Raw genomic sequence first — 17592 nt, 5'->3', positions numbered from 1 at the left:
GGGTTGCTTCCTGCTTCTTGTTCCTATTTCTCTATTTATTAGCAAATAGGAGGGGAATGGGGGGTGTGACTAATTATTAGTGGCGTGGCTATCACCCCAAGAGAGAAATACTAACATTTGCTTGATAAAAAGAAAGAAATCAACTCAAAATGACAATCTATTAAGATGTCATTTATACTTCACGTATATATTTCACATTCCCACATTAGTCAGCTACACAATGGCTTGATGGTAGCTTACAACTTGCTTCCAGTAAGTATAGAACCTTTCTTGAGTCTGTTTTCCTTCCCAGATGCCTCTGCACTGATTATTTCAAGTTCTATTCTGTTGGTTTCAAACTCAACAACCCACATTCACACTCCTGAATCTATTCATCCCTAAACAGACTGAGCTGCCCTAGAGAGTTCCCAAAGCCTAGAATCTCTTCCACCTCCCCTCACCCCCACCAGCAATGATATACTTACTGAGATTTTGATGATCTTGTCAAAAAGATGCAATTGGGGCCCAACGAAGTCGAAGACAAAGTACTGGAAAACATAAAGTTCATTCTGACCATAAATTCCTGGCTTGCGTGTAAGAACTCTGTTCTTGGAATAGATTTAGATCTGCATTTTTCTAACAAATTGCTGCAAGGTTCTCAATGACATAACTGTATGATCAATTGATTGGCCCTCCCCTACTGAAAGTCATTTAATTTGTTTTCAATTGTTTTCAAATAGAAAAAGAAAGACTATCACCAATTACATCTTTACATAACATATTTGTGAGTTTTCCTCTAAAATGGACATGAGAATTGGAATTGTTCGGTCATGGCTTGTATGCCTGTAAATTTTTAGTAGCTAGCATAAAATTTTTTTCCAAAGGAGCTAAGCCATTTTACATTCCCACTGGCAGCATATGAAAATAGCCATTCCCTTGCCAACCCTTGAATTTTCAATTCTTTTACATTTATCTATCTACCTATCTACCTATCTATCTATTTGTTGCCTATATATAATGATGAGTGAAAGTATATCACAGTGTGGTTTTAATTTGGAGTGAACTTGATTAAAATTTGATTTTCTCAGGATTTTTCAGCTTCAAACATCCCTGTGAAATTCCCATGATTGACCAGGGAAAGAATGAAAAGAAATTATGGGTAAGGGAGATTTCTAATTTGAGGAAAGCAATTGAATTCTAGAGTTGAAGAAAATATATAGACTGCTCTCCGTATTCTACAGTTAAAAAGACTGAAGATGAAAGAATTTAAAAGACATGCCTGGAGTCATATAGCTAGTTATCGCTGGGCTGGGGACCAAAGCTGAGCTCTCCTGAAGTTACTATAAAAGGAATTCAGGTGCTAGACCTTTCACCATTGGAACTTTTATTGAGTGCCTCCCAAATGTGAGGTAGGAGGCTCCTCATGTAGAAAACTGGTGTAGTGCTTTGCTGTGGGTTGTGTGTTTTGAGGACTGATGGGGTTGGGGGAGGCCGGTAGGAAGTTGTTTCATGGATTGTTTTGTGTTTGAGCTGCAAGATGGAGGAATGACACAAGGACATCAGAGAAAAAAATGACAGCAGTAGGAAAGGGAGAAGTGACCACTAACAGCCTGCTGTTAAAGGCAACACAGAAAAACCAAAACGTGAAAGCTGTCATCATATACCATATACCATATACCATATATGGTATATGGTATATACCATATACCATAATAAGAGACGTTCAAAATGGCCGTCCTTCAATATCAATGAAAAGTTACGTTATGTTCAGTGTCTCCTGTTTAAGAAAACAGGAAACTATGTATAACATTTCAGGAAGTTTTTCATATACATGTTCAAACTTTTTAAGAGCTTCGGTGTTCAGAATTTCTTTTATGTCCAAAACACTTGCATGAAGTTCTTCATTCTCTAGTGTATGAGATGCTGGGGGTTCCTTTAGATCAATAAATTAGTTCTAATGTTTACTGCCTTCCACTGAGTTTCACATACAGTATTTCAGATTTAGCTGCCTCATATATGTTCCCTGGACCTCTGAACCCACACACATTTTTCTAGCTGGGAAATATTCCCCAGCCTCTACTAACTGGTTCCTTCAACATCTGATGACTTTTGGGCTTGAAAAATTAGAGTCCAAATCTGTAACAAAGATTTTTAATTCCACTTCTTTGTTTTTTACTTGATTTCCCAATGATTACACTTAGCCTAATTGAATGTCATTTAGATCCAGGACTTGTATGCACAAAGCAAACATTAATAAAATCGTCAACAAATCTGTAGAGCTTTGCAGTTTTAAAGCATTTTCATGCACATTATTTCATATCGCATTCAGGCCAAAAGATGTTATGGAGCTGAGGCGTAGAACAGAAAGGAGAAAACTGTCACTTAAACACATCGTAAAAGTCTCAGAGGCAAGAATGATAAAGAGGAAAGGAGTTAACAGCTCAAATGTGATTTGGGAATTTTCTATATATATTATTATGCATACTGTCTCTGCCTGCCTTTTCAATTACCACTCTCATTAAAAAATTAATTAATAAGAGTTTACTGCATTTTTTGACAATTCATGGTGTTGAAGTGCCTAGGGGAGAACAAGTACTCTTGCACACTGTTAGTTGGAGTACAAATTGTTACCTTTTTGGAGGGCAATGTGGTCATATCAAATTTTAAATGCATATACTCTTCACCCTAGTTATGCCATTTAAATATCATTATAAGTAGTATCCAAAGGCTGAAAAAAATTTTAATATCCATCAATGAGAGATTGGTTTAGTAAATTATAATATATCAATGCAATGGAAAACTCTACAGCAAAGAAGGGAAAATTAGATTGAACTATATGTCTTTTATATATATATATATATATGAATTTATTTATTTACTTTTTTTTTTTTTTTTGGCTGTGTTGGGTCTTTGTTGCTGCACGGAGGCTTTCTCTAGTTGCAGCGAGTGGGGGCTACTCTTCGTTGCGGTGCATGGACTTTTCATTGTGGTGGCTTCTCTTATTGTGGAACACGGGCTCTAGGCATGTGGGCTTCAGCAGTTGTGGCTCATGGTCTCTAAAGCACAGGCTTAGTAGTTGTGGCACACGGGCTTAGTTGCTCCGCGGCATGTGGGACCTTCCCGGACCAGGGCTCGAACCCGTGTCCCCTGCAATGGCAGGAGGATTCTCAACCACTGCACCACCAGGGAAGCCCTGAACTATATGTCTAGATACAGACTAATCTCCAAGATACACTGTTTTGTGAAAAGACGTAGGTCCAGGACAGTGTGTATAGAATGCTACCATTTGGCTACAGTATCTGTTTGTAGTCTTATGCAGGCCTGGAATATCTCTGCAAAGGATACACAAATGCCTGGGGAGAATGGCTGTCTCCAGGGAGGGGCACTAAGGGATTAGATAGAGATCAAAGATCAGGGGGAAACACATTTATCATATATATTTTCACATATATCATTTTAAACTCTGTATCTCTGACCATTTTTAAAAACTGTTTAATCTTTTTATTTAAAAACAAGAATTTAGTGTGTGTAAATTTAGAAGCTTTGTGTCTCTCCTTGATGCTTTCCTTTACAATTTTTGCGCTGCTTAGAAAAATACCACTGTTGTACTTTCCAACACAGCATGCCTATTTCAAAATTAATAATTAAATTTTCAATGTTTCTGCTATGCAAAAGAATGTATATCTTCTCCCTAACCAGCACATTTACTGGATATAAACTCAGAGCTTATGACAGATGAAGATGAGTTTATAAGAAATTGGTACAAGCACTATGGAAAACAGTATGGAGGTTCCTTAAAAAATTAAAAACAGAACTACCATAGGATCCAGCAATTCTACTTCTGAGTATTTATCTGAATAAACCAAATACACTAATTTGAAAACGTATATACATCCCTATGTTCATTGCAGCATTATTTACAATAGCCAAGATATGGAAGCAACCTAAGTGTCCATCAACAGATGAATGGATAAAGAAGATGGGGTATATATACACAATAGAATATTCCTCAATCATAGAAAATACTGAAATCTTGCCATCTGCGACAGCATGGGTGGACCTGGCGGGTAGTATGCTAAGTGAAATAAGTCCGAGAAAGAGAAATACCATATGATTTCACTTATATGTGGAATCTAAAAAACAAAACAAAGGAACAACTTACAAAACAGAAATAGACTCACAAATACAAAGAACAAATTGGTGTTTGCCAGAGGGGAGGGGTGTTGGGGGGATGTGTGAAATAGGTGAAGGGGACTAAGAGGTATAAACTACCAGTTATAAAGTAAATAAGTCACAGGGATGTAAAGTACAGCGCAGAAAATATAGTCAATAATATTGTAATAGGGCTTCCCTGGTGGCACAGTGGTTGGGAGTCCGCCTGCTCATGCAGGGGACACGAGTTCGTGCGCCGATCCGGGAGGATCCCACATGCCGCAGAGCGGCTGCGCCCGTCAGCCATGGCCGCAGAGCCTGCATGTCCGAAGCCTGTGCTCCGCAACGGGAGAGGCCACAAGAGTGAGAGGCCCGCGTACCGCAAAAAAAATAATAATAATATTGTAATAACTTTGTATGGTGACAGATGGTAATCAGACTTACTGCGGTGATCATTTCATAATGTATTAAAAATTGCATTACTATGTTGTACACCTAAAACTAATATGATATTGTAAGTCAGTTATACTCCAGTAAATATTTTTTTTAAAGAAATAAGAAAATGGGTGTATTGAAAACACAGCAATGAATTTAATATCAGGAGGAATTCCTTGCCTCTCCTTTCCATTGTCTGTAAAATTTTGTAAGGAGGCTCCGCGACGGCTTTTCTATTTGAAGAATGCTGCAGAGTGGTGGTGAAGAGTGTGTTGGTGGAGAGGAAGTTGGTGACCTCCGTGACTTACTTCATTGTAAAATGGGTTGTTGGTTCCTTCCTTCACTGTGCTTTGCTTCTTCTCATCCCCAATTTCAATGATCACAACTGGGTCGATGTTCTCACCCACCAGCTGGCGGGCCTCAGTGATGTTTATGGCAATCTACAACACAAAGCAGCGTGTACACACTCTGGGTCTGGCTGTTCATTCACACAAGAGCTGGGGGAGGCTTGGTAGGAAGAGCTCATCACTTACTTGGTAATTTTGGGATCTGACCTCCCCATCGTGGATCTTAGTCAACAGTTTTGATCTATTGAAAGAAAGTTTAACATATTTGTTTCATTAAGTAAGAACCTACCTTAGATCCATAAGCCATGAAAATATTTTCCCAGGTATTTCCACATGCTTTTATTTATATCACATATTCTCTCTCACCTCTGGAGGAGATAAGTACAGATGGACCATGACTTAACCTCTCTATGACTCAGTTTTCCCATCCTAAAAAATGGCACTAATAATAGCCCTTACCACAAGGAGTGATTGCTACAATTAAAAGATGTAAGGCATATAAAGGTTTAACCCAGTTCCTGGCAAGACTAAATGTCAATTCTTATTGTGAGTATGATTATCAGTATCATTTATTTTTTATTTTACAGAATGAGAAACTGAGATGCCTCAGCAAATCACTGGCAGAGCTGGGTCTAAATAAGGATCTCCCTAATCTGCTGTCTGATCCTATCCAGAGGACCAATTTGCCATTTCTGGTAAATACAGCAATTCTGAGTTTCGTGATTGCTTTCGGAAAAAAAAAAAAATTGGTAAAAAAGAAAATTGCAAAGAATGACCAAGATGTCATCTCAGCGAGATTTCACATTCCAGGGGATTTCATTTATCAGGACTGTCATGAGTAATTGAAAACAGATGTGCAACACCTGGGCATCTAGAAATTGGATAATAACATAAAGAGGTGAAGAATCCCTGTTGCCACAGAAGCAGCAATGGGTGGTATATAAACTGAGCTCGAGTTCCTACTGAATTTTATTCTCTTGCCTTCTAGCAACACTGCTGCATTTGACTTCCTTCCATTTCTGCTGATTGTAATTGAGTCCAGTAGAGAACAGAGTAAACTAGTAAAAGTCTCAAGGCTTTGGAGTCAGGCTGATCTGAATTAGAATATTTGTTTTCCCCAATTTTGTGATATTAGCCTTAATTTCTTCATCTAAAAATAGAAATAATTTCTACTGCATAGGGTTGCTTTTAGGATTAAAAGAAATATTGCACGTAGGAAAGGGTAGATATCAAAGGGTATCTGTTCATCAATAGAACAGCAAACCTGTACTGACCATTTACCATGTGAAAGCTCTGTGCTAGTCTCAGAGGAAAAACAAACATGAACAAGCCATCATCTTGGTCCTTGCAGAGCTAGCAAGCTATCCAAGGGAGAGAGGACCAAAGCAGATAAAGGGAGAACTATTATGTGTAAGACATGTCGTAGAAAAAAATGTGATAGAACTTCAGAGAAGAGAGAAATTTGTGAGACCCTAAGTAAGCAACAAAGACATCACTACAGAGGTCAGATTTGAATTGAACATTGGTAGGTGGGTAGAATTTTAACTGATGGGGGATGCACTGGCCAGGAGAAAGCAAAAGGCTCGTACTTCTTTCTTCTCTTTCTCCTGCCTTCCTCCACTAATTCTATGCTATTATCTTAGTGAAATAAATGGCAAAGGATCCGTTAAAGGATATTAAAAAATAACTGAAGTCCTGATTCTGGGGTTTGGGGGGGTGGTAGCTGTCATGGTGCCCTGTAGGGGGGGAGACATTGCAGTGAGTATGAACGTACAAACTTCACATCTTCTTTTAAGGGTCAAGCTCTGAGCTATCACCTTTTCTGATTTCCATCTGTCTCCCGCCCCCTGCCCCCCTCCCCATACACACATACACTGTGTACCATCCTGTCACAGCCCAGTAACACCAACTCAGGATGTGCCACACAAGGAAGCACTAATTTGCCCTACTGATGATAACAACTCTGAGTGGAAAAGGAAGGGATGGCATGAGGAATTATCATTAGCAAGAAACTGACATAAACAAATATGGTAGACTAAAAGCATTGATAGCCCCAATTATTGGCTTCCTTGTGTCCAGGATTTTTACCCTGTAACTTGTAGCCTCCTCTTGCTGTGACATGGGCTAGACTTGTGACTTGCATTGGTCAACAGAATGCAGCAGAAATGACTTTTGCCAATTCCAAGCCTGGGCTCAAGAGATCTTGTGTACTTCCACTTTCTCTCCTGGAGCCCTGCCCTCACCACCAACGGAATAAGCTTGGAATAGCCTGCTGGAGGATCTAATACCGTATGGAGGAGAGGCCAGTGGTCCCAGGTAAAGCAATACTGGACCAGCCCACCACCAACCAACAGTCAAACTAAAATCAGCAGAACTGCCAAATGACAAGAGACACATCAGTCATATACCTGTGACTACCTGGAACCAGTAAAACTATCCAAACTAACGCATGATAAGTGCTCATATTAAGCCACTGAGCTTAGGGGTTATTGGTTACAAACCTATAGCTAACTGATACAACAAATTGCACGCAGAAGGCCAGTTTGTTCTGACTTTTTGTTGGGTAGTATAAGAACCACTTTCTCATTTGGGACAAACACAAAGCCAAGACATCTAGCATCTTGATGAATTAAAGAGCAGGTGAGGGACAGCACCTGATTCTGTCTCCTGTTGCTGCTGTCATTCCTGAACAATGAGGGACATGAGTACCTTAACTCAGGAAATTTAAGACTAGACGTTGGTAGAGCTGGGACCCTGGCCAGCACTGCCATAGAGAAAGTAGAGGAGACAAAACACTCAGTCTTCCTGCCTCAGACCTTCAGCTCCTGTAGACGGTGACTAGGTGTTATTCTCTGTTCTCCCAGAGCCTGCAGGAGCACCTGGCAGAGGGGAGGTGCTAGCAAATGTGTGCTGATTGCCTGTATCAATACTGTACCTTCTCTTTGGAGGACCTGAGGGGACAGGAGAGGTGGAAGCATTGTCAGAAATCAGATCTCCTCCCAGGCCTTCCTGGTGAGAAAGCCCCTCCTGTGGTGCTTCTGCTTCACCTTGACCATCTAGAAAAGCAAACAAAAGGGACAGATCTATTAAATATGACACACCGTGGCAATATGAGCCTCAACTCTGTGTCCAGGCTATGCCAGTTGCCGTAAGGTGTACAAGGACTGGTCAAAGACAGTCCTTGACCGCATGGACCTTAACATCTTACTGGCAGAAAAGCCAGACACATACTATGTATCTTCTGTTTCCAAAAAAGAGAGGGAGTAGATTTGTATGCCTGGTATTGTGGAATTATGGATTATGAATTTAAAGATATGCTTTCAGGGTTTCCCTGGTGGCACAGTGGTTGAGAGTCCGCCAGCTGATGCAGGGGACATGGGTTCGTGCCCCGGTCCGGGAAGATCCCACATGCCATGGAGCGGCTGGGCCCGTGAGCCATGGCCGCTGAGCCTGCACATCCGGAGCCTGTGCTCCGCAACGGGAGAGGCCACAACAGTGAGAGGCCTGCGCACCGCGATGAAGAGTGGCCCCCGCTCACCACAACTAGAGAAAGCCCTCGCACAGAAACGAAGACCCAACTTAGCCAAAAATAAAATAAATAAATAAATTTAAAAAAATAAAAGAATGAGGAGCAACTGTTAGAGAATCAGGTTTACAGTGAACATTCTTAGGTACGTTATACATGCCAGAAACTGGGCTAGGTTAGACGTTCAGGATGGAGGAATTAACAAAACGTGGACCCCTCCCTCTAGGGGTTTACGTGCTGGAGGGTGAGACAGGCCTGCAGGCAGGAAGGCAGTGAGCTAAAGCGTCATCCATAGCTAACTCATTCACTGATTGATTCATTCATTCTGTTCTCTCCAATCTACTCACCAAGAAGCTCCACTGCAACCTTCTTTAAAAAAATAAAAAATCATGTTTCTCTTTTGAAAACCCCTCCATGGCTTTCCATCGCACTTAGAACAAATCCGAAGTGCACACGCAACTCTAATTCCCTGTCCTACCTGACTGCCATCTCCTCCTCCTGGCCTACCTGCCCCCCGGCCCTACCCTCAGTGCTTTCTAGTCACACAGGCTGACTTCCATCCCTTCTAACAAGCTCTGTCCTGCTTGGAGTCTTTCTTCACAGGCAGCCCTCCGCCTGAGCTGCTCTCCCTGCCCACCCCTCGGGGGCTCACCCTCGATGCTGTAACTTAAATATTACCCCCCTGCTCAGGGAGCCCCTCTCAGACCACACTAAAAGAGATCCCCCAATAGTCTCCATGTAAGCACATTGTCTATTTTCTTTACAGCACTTTTCTCCACTTGTAATGCAGTTACCGCATCAGGGTCCCCATGGATAACAGATGGCCCGTCCACAGCAGGATGACTTGAGGACTTTTTACAAAGGTGTGGGTCTAGGAAAACCACAAAGGGTCGTACAGCTATCTGTGGCTATGGCAGCCAAGCTGATACCACGTGGAGGCCCCCAAAATGAGGAGAGAGAACAGTTACCAGAACGTGGAAGGAGAGGAAGTCAGGTCTAGTCAGCTTTCCTAGGTGGAGGGGCACCCATCCTCCAGCTGAGGGACACATCCAACCACTGGGTCCTGACCTCACACTCCTTCCTCCCCCAGACCTCCTGCTGGGGTACCCCCTTGGGGAAGGGACCTGGGCTGGGCATCCATAGAGGTCAGCCTCCTGGGACAGAGAAGAGGTGGACAAGCGTGGAAGATAGATCTGGAGGGGCAAACGGAAGAATCCTCCACAGGGCTGTCTTCCCTCTAAACTATCCAACGTCACCACTACATACCCAGAACCGAGCACAGGACCCTACGCTCAGCAGACATTCTATTAATATTTGCTAAATAAATGAACGAAGGATGATCATGGGAGGTACCCAACAACTACTCTTTGGGCAGCTAATTAATGGATGCGTCAGGATCATTGGAATTTTAGGAAATTAAGGCATAGCCATTATGTCTCAAAATACAAAGATGTAAGAGCCACAGTCTTTGAGAATCTCTAAACATTTCACCCAGAAAAGTCCTAACTTCCCCAGTCAGGCCAAGAAGGAAAGACCAATTTGCATTAAGTTCTGTAGACTTTGTTTTCGCTGTCTCCCACAGGGTCAGCCCCTGGCCAGTAGGATGGATGCTATTTACTTTTAGGAGGGCACTGACTCCTCTCCGCCCTGTTTGCTCTGTGGGCTGAAGACTCTAATTCAACATTGTGAAAATGACTCTACTACCCAAAGCAATCTACAGATTCAATGCACTCCCTATCAAACTACCACTGGCATTTTTCACAGAACTAGAACAAAACATTTCACAATTTGTATGGAAACACAAAAGACCCCGAATAGCCAAAGCAATCTTGAGAAAGAAAAACAGAGCTGGAGGAATCAGGCTCCCTGACTTCAGACTATACTACAAAGCTACAGTAATCAAGACAGTATGGTACTGACACAAAACAGATATATAGATCATTGAAACAGATAGAAAGCCCAGAGATAAACCCACGCACATATGGTCACCTTATCTTTGATAAAGGAGGCAGGAATGTACAGTGGAGAAAGGACAGCCTCTTCAATAAGTGGTGCTGGGAAAACTGGACAGGTACACGTAAAAGTATGAGATTAGATCACTCCCTAACACCATACACAAAAATAAGCTCAAAATGGATTAAAGACCTAAAGGTAAGGCCAGAAACTATCAAACTGTTAGAGGAAAACATAGAACACTCTATGACATAAACCACAGCAAGATCCTTTTTGACCCACCTCCCAGAGAAATGGAAATAAAAACAAAAATAAACAAATGGGACCTAATGAAACTTCAAAGCTTTTGCACAGCAAAGGAAACCATAAACAAGACCAAAAGACAACCCTCAGAATGGGAGAAAACATTTGCAAATGAAGCAACTGACAAAGGATTAATCTCCAAAATTTACAATCAGCTCATGCAGCTCAATAACAAAAAAACAAACAACCCAATCCAAAAATGGGCAGAAGATCTAAATAGACATTTCTCCAAAGAAGACATACAGACTGCCAGCAAACACATGAAAGAATGCTCAACATCATTAATCATTAGAGAAATGCAAATCAAAACTACAATGAGATATCATCTCACACCAGTCAGAATGGCCATCATCAAGAAATCTAGAAACAATAAATGCTGGAGAGGGTGTGGAAAAAAGGGAACAGTCTTGCACTGCTGGTGGGAATGTGAATTGGTACAGCCACTATGGAGAACAGTACGGAGGTTCCTTAAAAAACTACAAATAGAACTACCATATGACCCAGCAATCCCACTACTGGGCATATACCCTAAGAAAACCATAATTCAAAAAGAGTCATGTACCAAAATGTTCATTGCAGCTGTATTTACAATAGCCAGGACGTGGAAACAACCTACGTGTCCATCATCGGATGAATGGATAAAGAAGATGTGGCACATACATACAATGGAATCTTACTCAGCCATAAAAAGAAACGAAATTGAGCTATTTGTAATGAGGTGGATGGACCTAGAGTCTGTCATACAGAGTGAAGTAAGTCAGAAAGAGAAAGACAAATACCGTATGCTAACACATATATATGGAATTTAAGGGGAAAAAAATGTCATGAAAAACCTAGGGGTGAAACAGGAATAAAGACACAGACCTACTAGAGAATGGACTTGAGGATATGGGGAGGGGGAAGGGTAAGCTGTGACAAAGTGAGAGAGAGGCATGGACATATATACACTACAAAACGTAAGGTAGATAGCTAGTGGGAAGCAGCCGCATAGCACAGGGAGATCAGGTGCTTTGTGACCGCCTGTAGGGGTGGGATGGGGAGGGTGGTAGGGAGGGAGACACAAGAGGGAAGAGATATGGGAACATATGTATATGTATAACTGATTCACTTTGCTATAAAGCAGAAACTCACACACCATTGTAAAGCAATTATACTCCAATAAAGATGTTAAAAAAAAAAAAAAAAGAGCCCTGGGGAGCCAGCTCCTCTGAAATCCCTATGGTCGGCTGCCCTAAATCTCCACCAGCTTGTTCCTTCCCCGCTGCGCAGTCAGTAAGGGCTCCTAACTGGAGGCTGACCCATGGGGTAGGAAAGCCTGGGCTCTGGTGTTAAGACTGACCTAGCCTCAGGAGCCAGCTTCTGCACCTATTGGTTGTGTGACTTTTAGCAAACACTTATCCTCTCTGAATCTCTTATAAAACAGGGGCAAAGGAAACTACATTTCAGAGTCATGAATGATGTATGTAAAGTAAAAAGCAGCAGTGGCTTATTCAATGTGTCATAGATATTATTTTTCATAAGGTCCTTGAAGGAAGGAACTGTGTCTTATTCAACCTTGTATCTCCAGGACCTACTGCAGGGTCATAATTTCAAGGACGCCAGGAAAGACCCCAGGGTCTTTTCTACCCAATCCCTGATACCTTCAACTTGAGTGAATAGACAAGTACTTCTATTAAGCTTTAAGCCTTGTCTCCACCTAAAATGTAATGCCTCTCCTGTCCCATCCAAGAATGACTTGATCGTTACTATCAACACTTTAATATGAATGAGTCTCTGTATTTTCCCATCGTAAGGTTAGGTTTTCCCTGAGGGTGAGGAGTGAAGCTGGGTGGAGGACAGGTTGCAGGGCACCTGCAGGGTACGCGGTGAAGGCTGAAGGACGCACCCCTCCAAGGAGATGAGAGGGGTGAAAATAAAGCAGACTCACTGTACCATTTTGGTTTAGAAATGGTCCAGAAAGCTAGCCTTGAACCAGTTGCTGTCACGACCACCCAACGTAAGTTTCCAGACACCACCCCAGACCTGTCCATTGGAATCAGTTGATCATATTTGATTCAATACACATGAGTGTCTCCCTGATATGGGGCCTGGCCTCCACTGGCACAGGTCACACTGTAACTTGGAGCTTTGCTCTTCTGGAGAAGGAATCGCCCATTCTAAGCGCAGAAAGTCTGAGAGCCTGGATTTATCAATATATCCCAATGCCATTGCTTCCTGGCTCTGCACCTCCCACCCTCAAGGCTGGCTTCATGGGTCTGTGCAGCCCTGTAGGGTCCTGTGATCAGAAGGAACTCATTGCCCTTGGCCTAATGCTCTGCAGTCACCATCCAGATATTCTTAATAAGTTCTTAACAATGGCTTTGCATTTTCATTTTTCACTGAGCCCTGCAATTCTGCAGCTGGTCTTTTCCACACTTTACTTACTCTCTCTGCATCTCTGTAACCTCATTTGTGAAATTGGGATAGCCACACCTTCTGGTAGGATGACGGAGGGGTTAAATGAGACAGTATATGTAAAGCCTCCCCCAGAGCAGCTGCTACCCTCCCTCTGATTTTCAAAATCTCACTTGCTTCTCCCATGATCGCGCGGTCAGCTCAGTAGCCCACGTCATGCCCACTTAACAAAGGGAGAAGCTGGGACTTGGAGCTGCTGAGTGACTTATCCTGGGCCACAGAGCAAATCAGAACAGAAATGGGAGCTTGAACCCTGTCACTGCCTCCTTGGGGGGAATCCTTCTGGGGTCCAGCAGGTGTCCACCCATCCTTGTTTGGCCAAGGGACCAGATGACCAGTGGCGCAGGGGGGGGTCACTTTGGGCCTGCACTTGGGGTTGGCAGGGTCTGAAGACCCAGAAGGCAGCACAGTTCCCACCTCACTCCTCGGAGAATGAATCCCATTCTCAGCCAAGGGGGGGTCAACCCTGGAGACCTGCAGGCCCCAGGGTGGTGGTCCCTCCCCACCCCTCAAAAGACTCACCTTGGGCACCCTGGTTGGCTAGGATTAACCCCTTCTCTGCTTTCTTCTTCTTCTTCAGCTTCAGCCCAAACATCTCCTTTCTGAAAAAAAAAGAAAAATTAAAAAATACAGTGATAATAACTTTGACTCACTCAGACATGTTAAGAGAAAATACACGCACGCGCGCACGCGCACACACACACACACACACACACACACACACACACACACACACTGAGTTCTTCTTCTGGAACCTGACCATCCTCCTAAACCACCCAGGATGGGCATCAAAAGACAAGTATCAGGATGACCCAACATGCTCTCCAGACTCTTACAGAAACCACAAAACCCCCTCCTAAACAGAAATCCTGAGGTCCACCTAGAACCACACTTAAATTAGGCATAATACAAATACTAATAACACTAGCTGTTTTCTTCTCCATTTCTCTTTACTCAGCTGTGCCAGGCATTCAAAACATATGATATCATTTAATCATCACAGAAACCCTCTCCTATCCATCTTACAGATGAGGGGCCAAGGCCCAGAGAGGGTAAGTAAAGTTTCCAAGGTCACACAGCTCTTAAGTGTCAGAGCTACCCCTGGAACCAGGCCTGTCTGATTTTAGAGCCCAGGCTCTAACCACAGGGTCACCTGAGCAGAATGAACACCCTCTCCACAGCTGAGCTCCAGACCATTTCTAAGGTCAAGAGGCTCTGGGATTTATTAAGGTCACTCCACAAGGGCACAGCTCAGCTGACATGTAGTATATGCCCAGAATGTTAGCTATTATTATTATTATTATTAGCCATGAGCAGGAAGCTGTTTGGGGGCCTCCTCCTCAGCCCTGGAAAGGGGCCCAGTCTGTTGTTTCTAACTGACACCAGAAGCATCCCCACCCTCTGCCAGCCTGCTGAGAGAATCCATTTCTGGAGCTGCGTGGAAGGATGGAAGGTCAGAAAAAGTTCTGGCTTTGAGTCGGGCAGGCTGATGGGGTGGTCTTTGGAGACGAGAAGAAGAGGAACAGGGACGGAATGGAGAAGGGAGGCGAGAGCAGCAAAGGCTCGGACCCTCTCAGCGAGCATCCTGCAGTCCTGAGCAATGTGAGGACAGTGGCAGAACAACTGAAGTTTTCCATTTTCTTACATATTTAGGACTCAAGAGTGCGTGGACTGCAGTGGCCAAGATCGGGGCCTCCACAGCCAGACTGCCTGGGTGCTAATCCCAGCACCATCTCTTCGATCTTGAACAGGTCACTTAACCTCTCAAAACTCCAGGGTCCTCATGTGTAAATGAGATAACAAATGTAAAGCATTTAGCCCAGTACCTGGAACATACTAGTTGCTCAATAAATGTTAGCTATTCTTGTTATTATTTGAAGGGATAAGGTTAGAACTAATGAGAGGAAGCTACTAGGAGACATATGTCCCCTCCATTCACTTATTTATTTATTTCCTTATTTGTTTATTTATTCTTTTCATGTCCAGCCTTGATCCAGATGAGGAATTAAGGAGCCTTCCTCATTGGTGCTGCCTGAACAGTGGAATGCACTGCACTGGGTGGAAGTGAGTTCCCAGTTCCTGGAGATGTGCAAGCAGAGACCTAAGGACCACTGGTAAAAGATGTTGTAGAGAGGACAAACATCAAAAGCAGGGGGCACTGGCCTAGTGGACTCCGGGGGTCCTTTGAGATCCTGAAATACAGTAGAATGATGGAAAGAATGGGTTCTGAATATATAAGCAGCTCATGCAGCTCAATAACAAAAAAACAAACAACCCAATCCAAAAATGGGCAGAAGACCTAAATAGACATTTCTCCAGAGAAGATATACAGATTGCCAACAAACACATGAAAGAATGCTCAACATCATTAATCATTAGAGAAATGCAAATCAAAACTACAATGAGATATCATCTCACACCAGTCAGAACGGCCATCATCAAAAAATCTACAAACAAATGCTGGAGAGGGTGTGGAGAAAAGGGAACCCTCTTACACTGTTGGTGGGAATGTAAATTGATACAGCCACTGTGCAGAACAGTATGGAGGTTCCTTAAAAAACTACAAATAGGGGCTTCCCCGGTGGTGCAGTGGTTGAGAGTCCGCCTGCCGATGCGGGGGATGCGGGTTCGTGCACCGGTCCGGGAGGATCCCACATGCCGTGGAGCGGCTGGGCCCGTGAGCCATGGCCGCTGGGCCTGCGCGTCCGGAGCCTGTGCTCCGCAATGGGAGAGGCCACAGCAGTGAGAGGCCCGCGTACCGTAAAAAAAAAAAAAAAAAAAAAAAAACTACAAATAGAACTACCATATGACCCAGCAATCCCACTACTGGGCATATACCCTGAGAAAACCATAATTCAAAAAGAGTCATGTACCAAAATGTTCATTGCAGCTCTATTTACAATAGCCAGGAGATGGAAACAATCTAAGTGTCCATCACCGGATGAATGGATAAAGAAGATGTGGCACATATATACAATGGAATATTACTCAGCCATAAAAAGAAATGAAACTGAGCTATTTGTAATGAGGCGGATAGACCTAGAGTCTGTCATACAAAGTGAAGTAAGTCAGAAAGAGAAAGACAAATACCGTATGCTAACACATATATATGGAATCTAAGAAAAAAAATATATCATGAAGAACCTAGGGGTAAGACAGGAATAAAGACACAGACCTACTAGAGAATGGACTTGAGGATATGGGGAGGGGGAAGGGTAAGCTGTGAAAAAGCGTGAGAGAGGCATGGACATAGATACACTACCAAACGTAAGGTAGATAGCTAGTGGGAAGCAGCTGCATAGCACAGGGAGATCAGCTCGGTGCTTTGTGACCGCCTGGAGGGGTGGGATGGGGAGGGTGGTAGGGAGGGAGACGCAAGAGGGAAGAGATATGGGGACATATGTATATGTATAACTGATTCACTTTGTTATAAAGCAGAAACTAACACACCATTGTAAAGCAATTATACTCCAATAAAGATGTAAAAAAAAAAAAGAATGGGTTCTGGAACCACCCAGACATGTTCGGATTGGGTAAGTCACAGCACTTCTCTGAGCCAGTTTCCACCTGAGTACAATGGAGATAAATGACACGGTACATACTTTACAGGATTGTTGTAAGAATATAATGAGATAAGTAAGCAAAGCACCTAGAACAAAGCAAAGGTGTGATAAGAACACGCTTCTGAGTCTCCCAGGAATCTCAAATACACAAGGGAAATTCCCTTTTTTTTCTGAAATTTCTTAAAGGAAATTTCCAATAATAGTTTTTGCTTTCCTGTTTTCAAAGGAGAGTTACCATGCAGAGAGTCCAAGGCCAGTCCCGTCCAGACCCTGAATTGCCACTGTGGTCCCCAAGGGCTCCCTGCCGTGATCATTTCACAGAGGCAGAATCTGATGTTCCTGGGAAGTTGGCAAGCAGGCGCGACAGAGTACTTGAGAAGACTGAGTAACTTCCATCTGGAAACAGGAAGTTGCTACCAGTAAATGACAGTAGCTACCGGAGGGAGACTTAACACTCCTTTAGGAAGCTGACAGTTCATCACGGATGGCCTCAGCATTCCGAGCCCTCCCACAGGGCAGTGACTGAGGCATGGGGCATGCCACAGGCTACTGTCGTGGGCACGGGAGGAGGGAGAGATGCGCCACCTCTCAGAGTCAGGCACCCCTGCCCCTCCAAAACCAAGAGCTCCTAACCCTGCTGTCCATTAAACCCACCTAAGGAGTTTAAAATATACCAATGTCCGGAACCACCTTCAGAGATTTTTAATTAATTTGGGAGAAGAACCAGTTCTCAGGAGGTCTGCTCTAGACACAGCTCAGACCCCCTACAGAGGAAGCCAGAAACCTTCCAGTAATGCCCAAAGAATTTACAACCAGCTCTGCTCTCTGGGTGGATTGATGTTTGTTTCACAAACACACAAGGTTGTCTGCCTGAAACTCT

At 43.3% G+C, this 17592-nt stretch overlaps 1 protein-coding gene across 1 annotated transcript in view; it reads right to left on the bottom strand.

Moving 5' to 3' along the window:
- Positions 1-17592, bottom strand: part of FER1L6 (fer-1 like family member 6) — a 158534-nt gene that overhangs the window by 113962 nt on the left and 26980 nt on the right. The window contains exons 2-6 of the mRNA XM_004265411.4: positions 13672-13751; positions 7849-7969; positions 5100-5154; positions 4875-5006; positions 465-527 (exon numbers count right to left, since the gene is read on the bottom strand). Coding sequence (XP_004265459.1) covers positions 465-527; positions 4875-5006; positions 5100-5154; positions 7849-7969; positions 13672-13744 — 444 coding nt within the window. The 5' untranslated portion in view covers positions 13745-13751. The remainder of the gene's footprint in view (positions 1-464; positions 528-4874; positions 5007-5099; positions 5155-7848; positions 7970-13671; positions 13752-17592) is intronic.

The sequence above is a fragment of the Orcinus orca genome, chromosome 17 (genome assembly GCF_937001465.1).
Source record: "Orcinus orca chromosome 17, mOrcOrc1.1, whole genome shotgun sequence".
In the NCBI taxonomy this organism is placed as follows: Eukaryota; Metazoa; Chordata; class Mammalia; order Artiodactyla; family Delphinidae; genus Orcinus; species Orcinus orca.
Note: the sequence above shows the minus strand (reverse complement) of the source record. Positions and strands in the feature narration are given on the sequence as shown.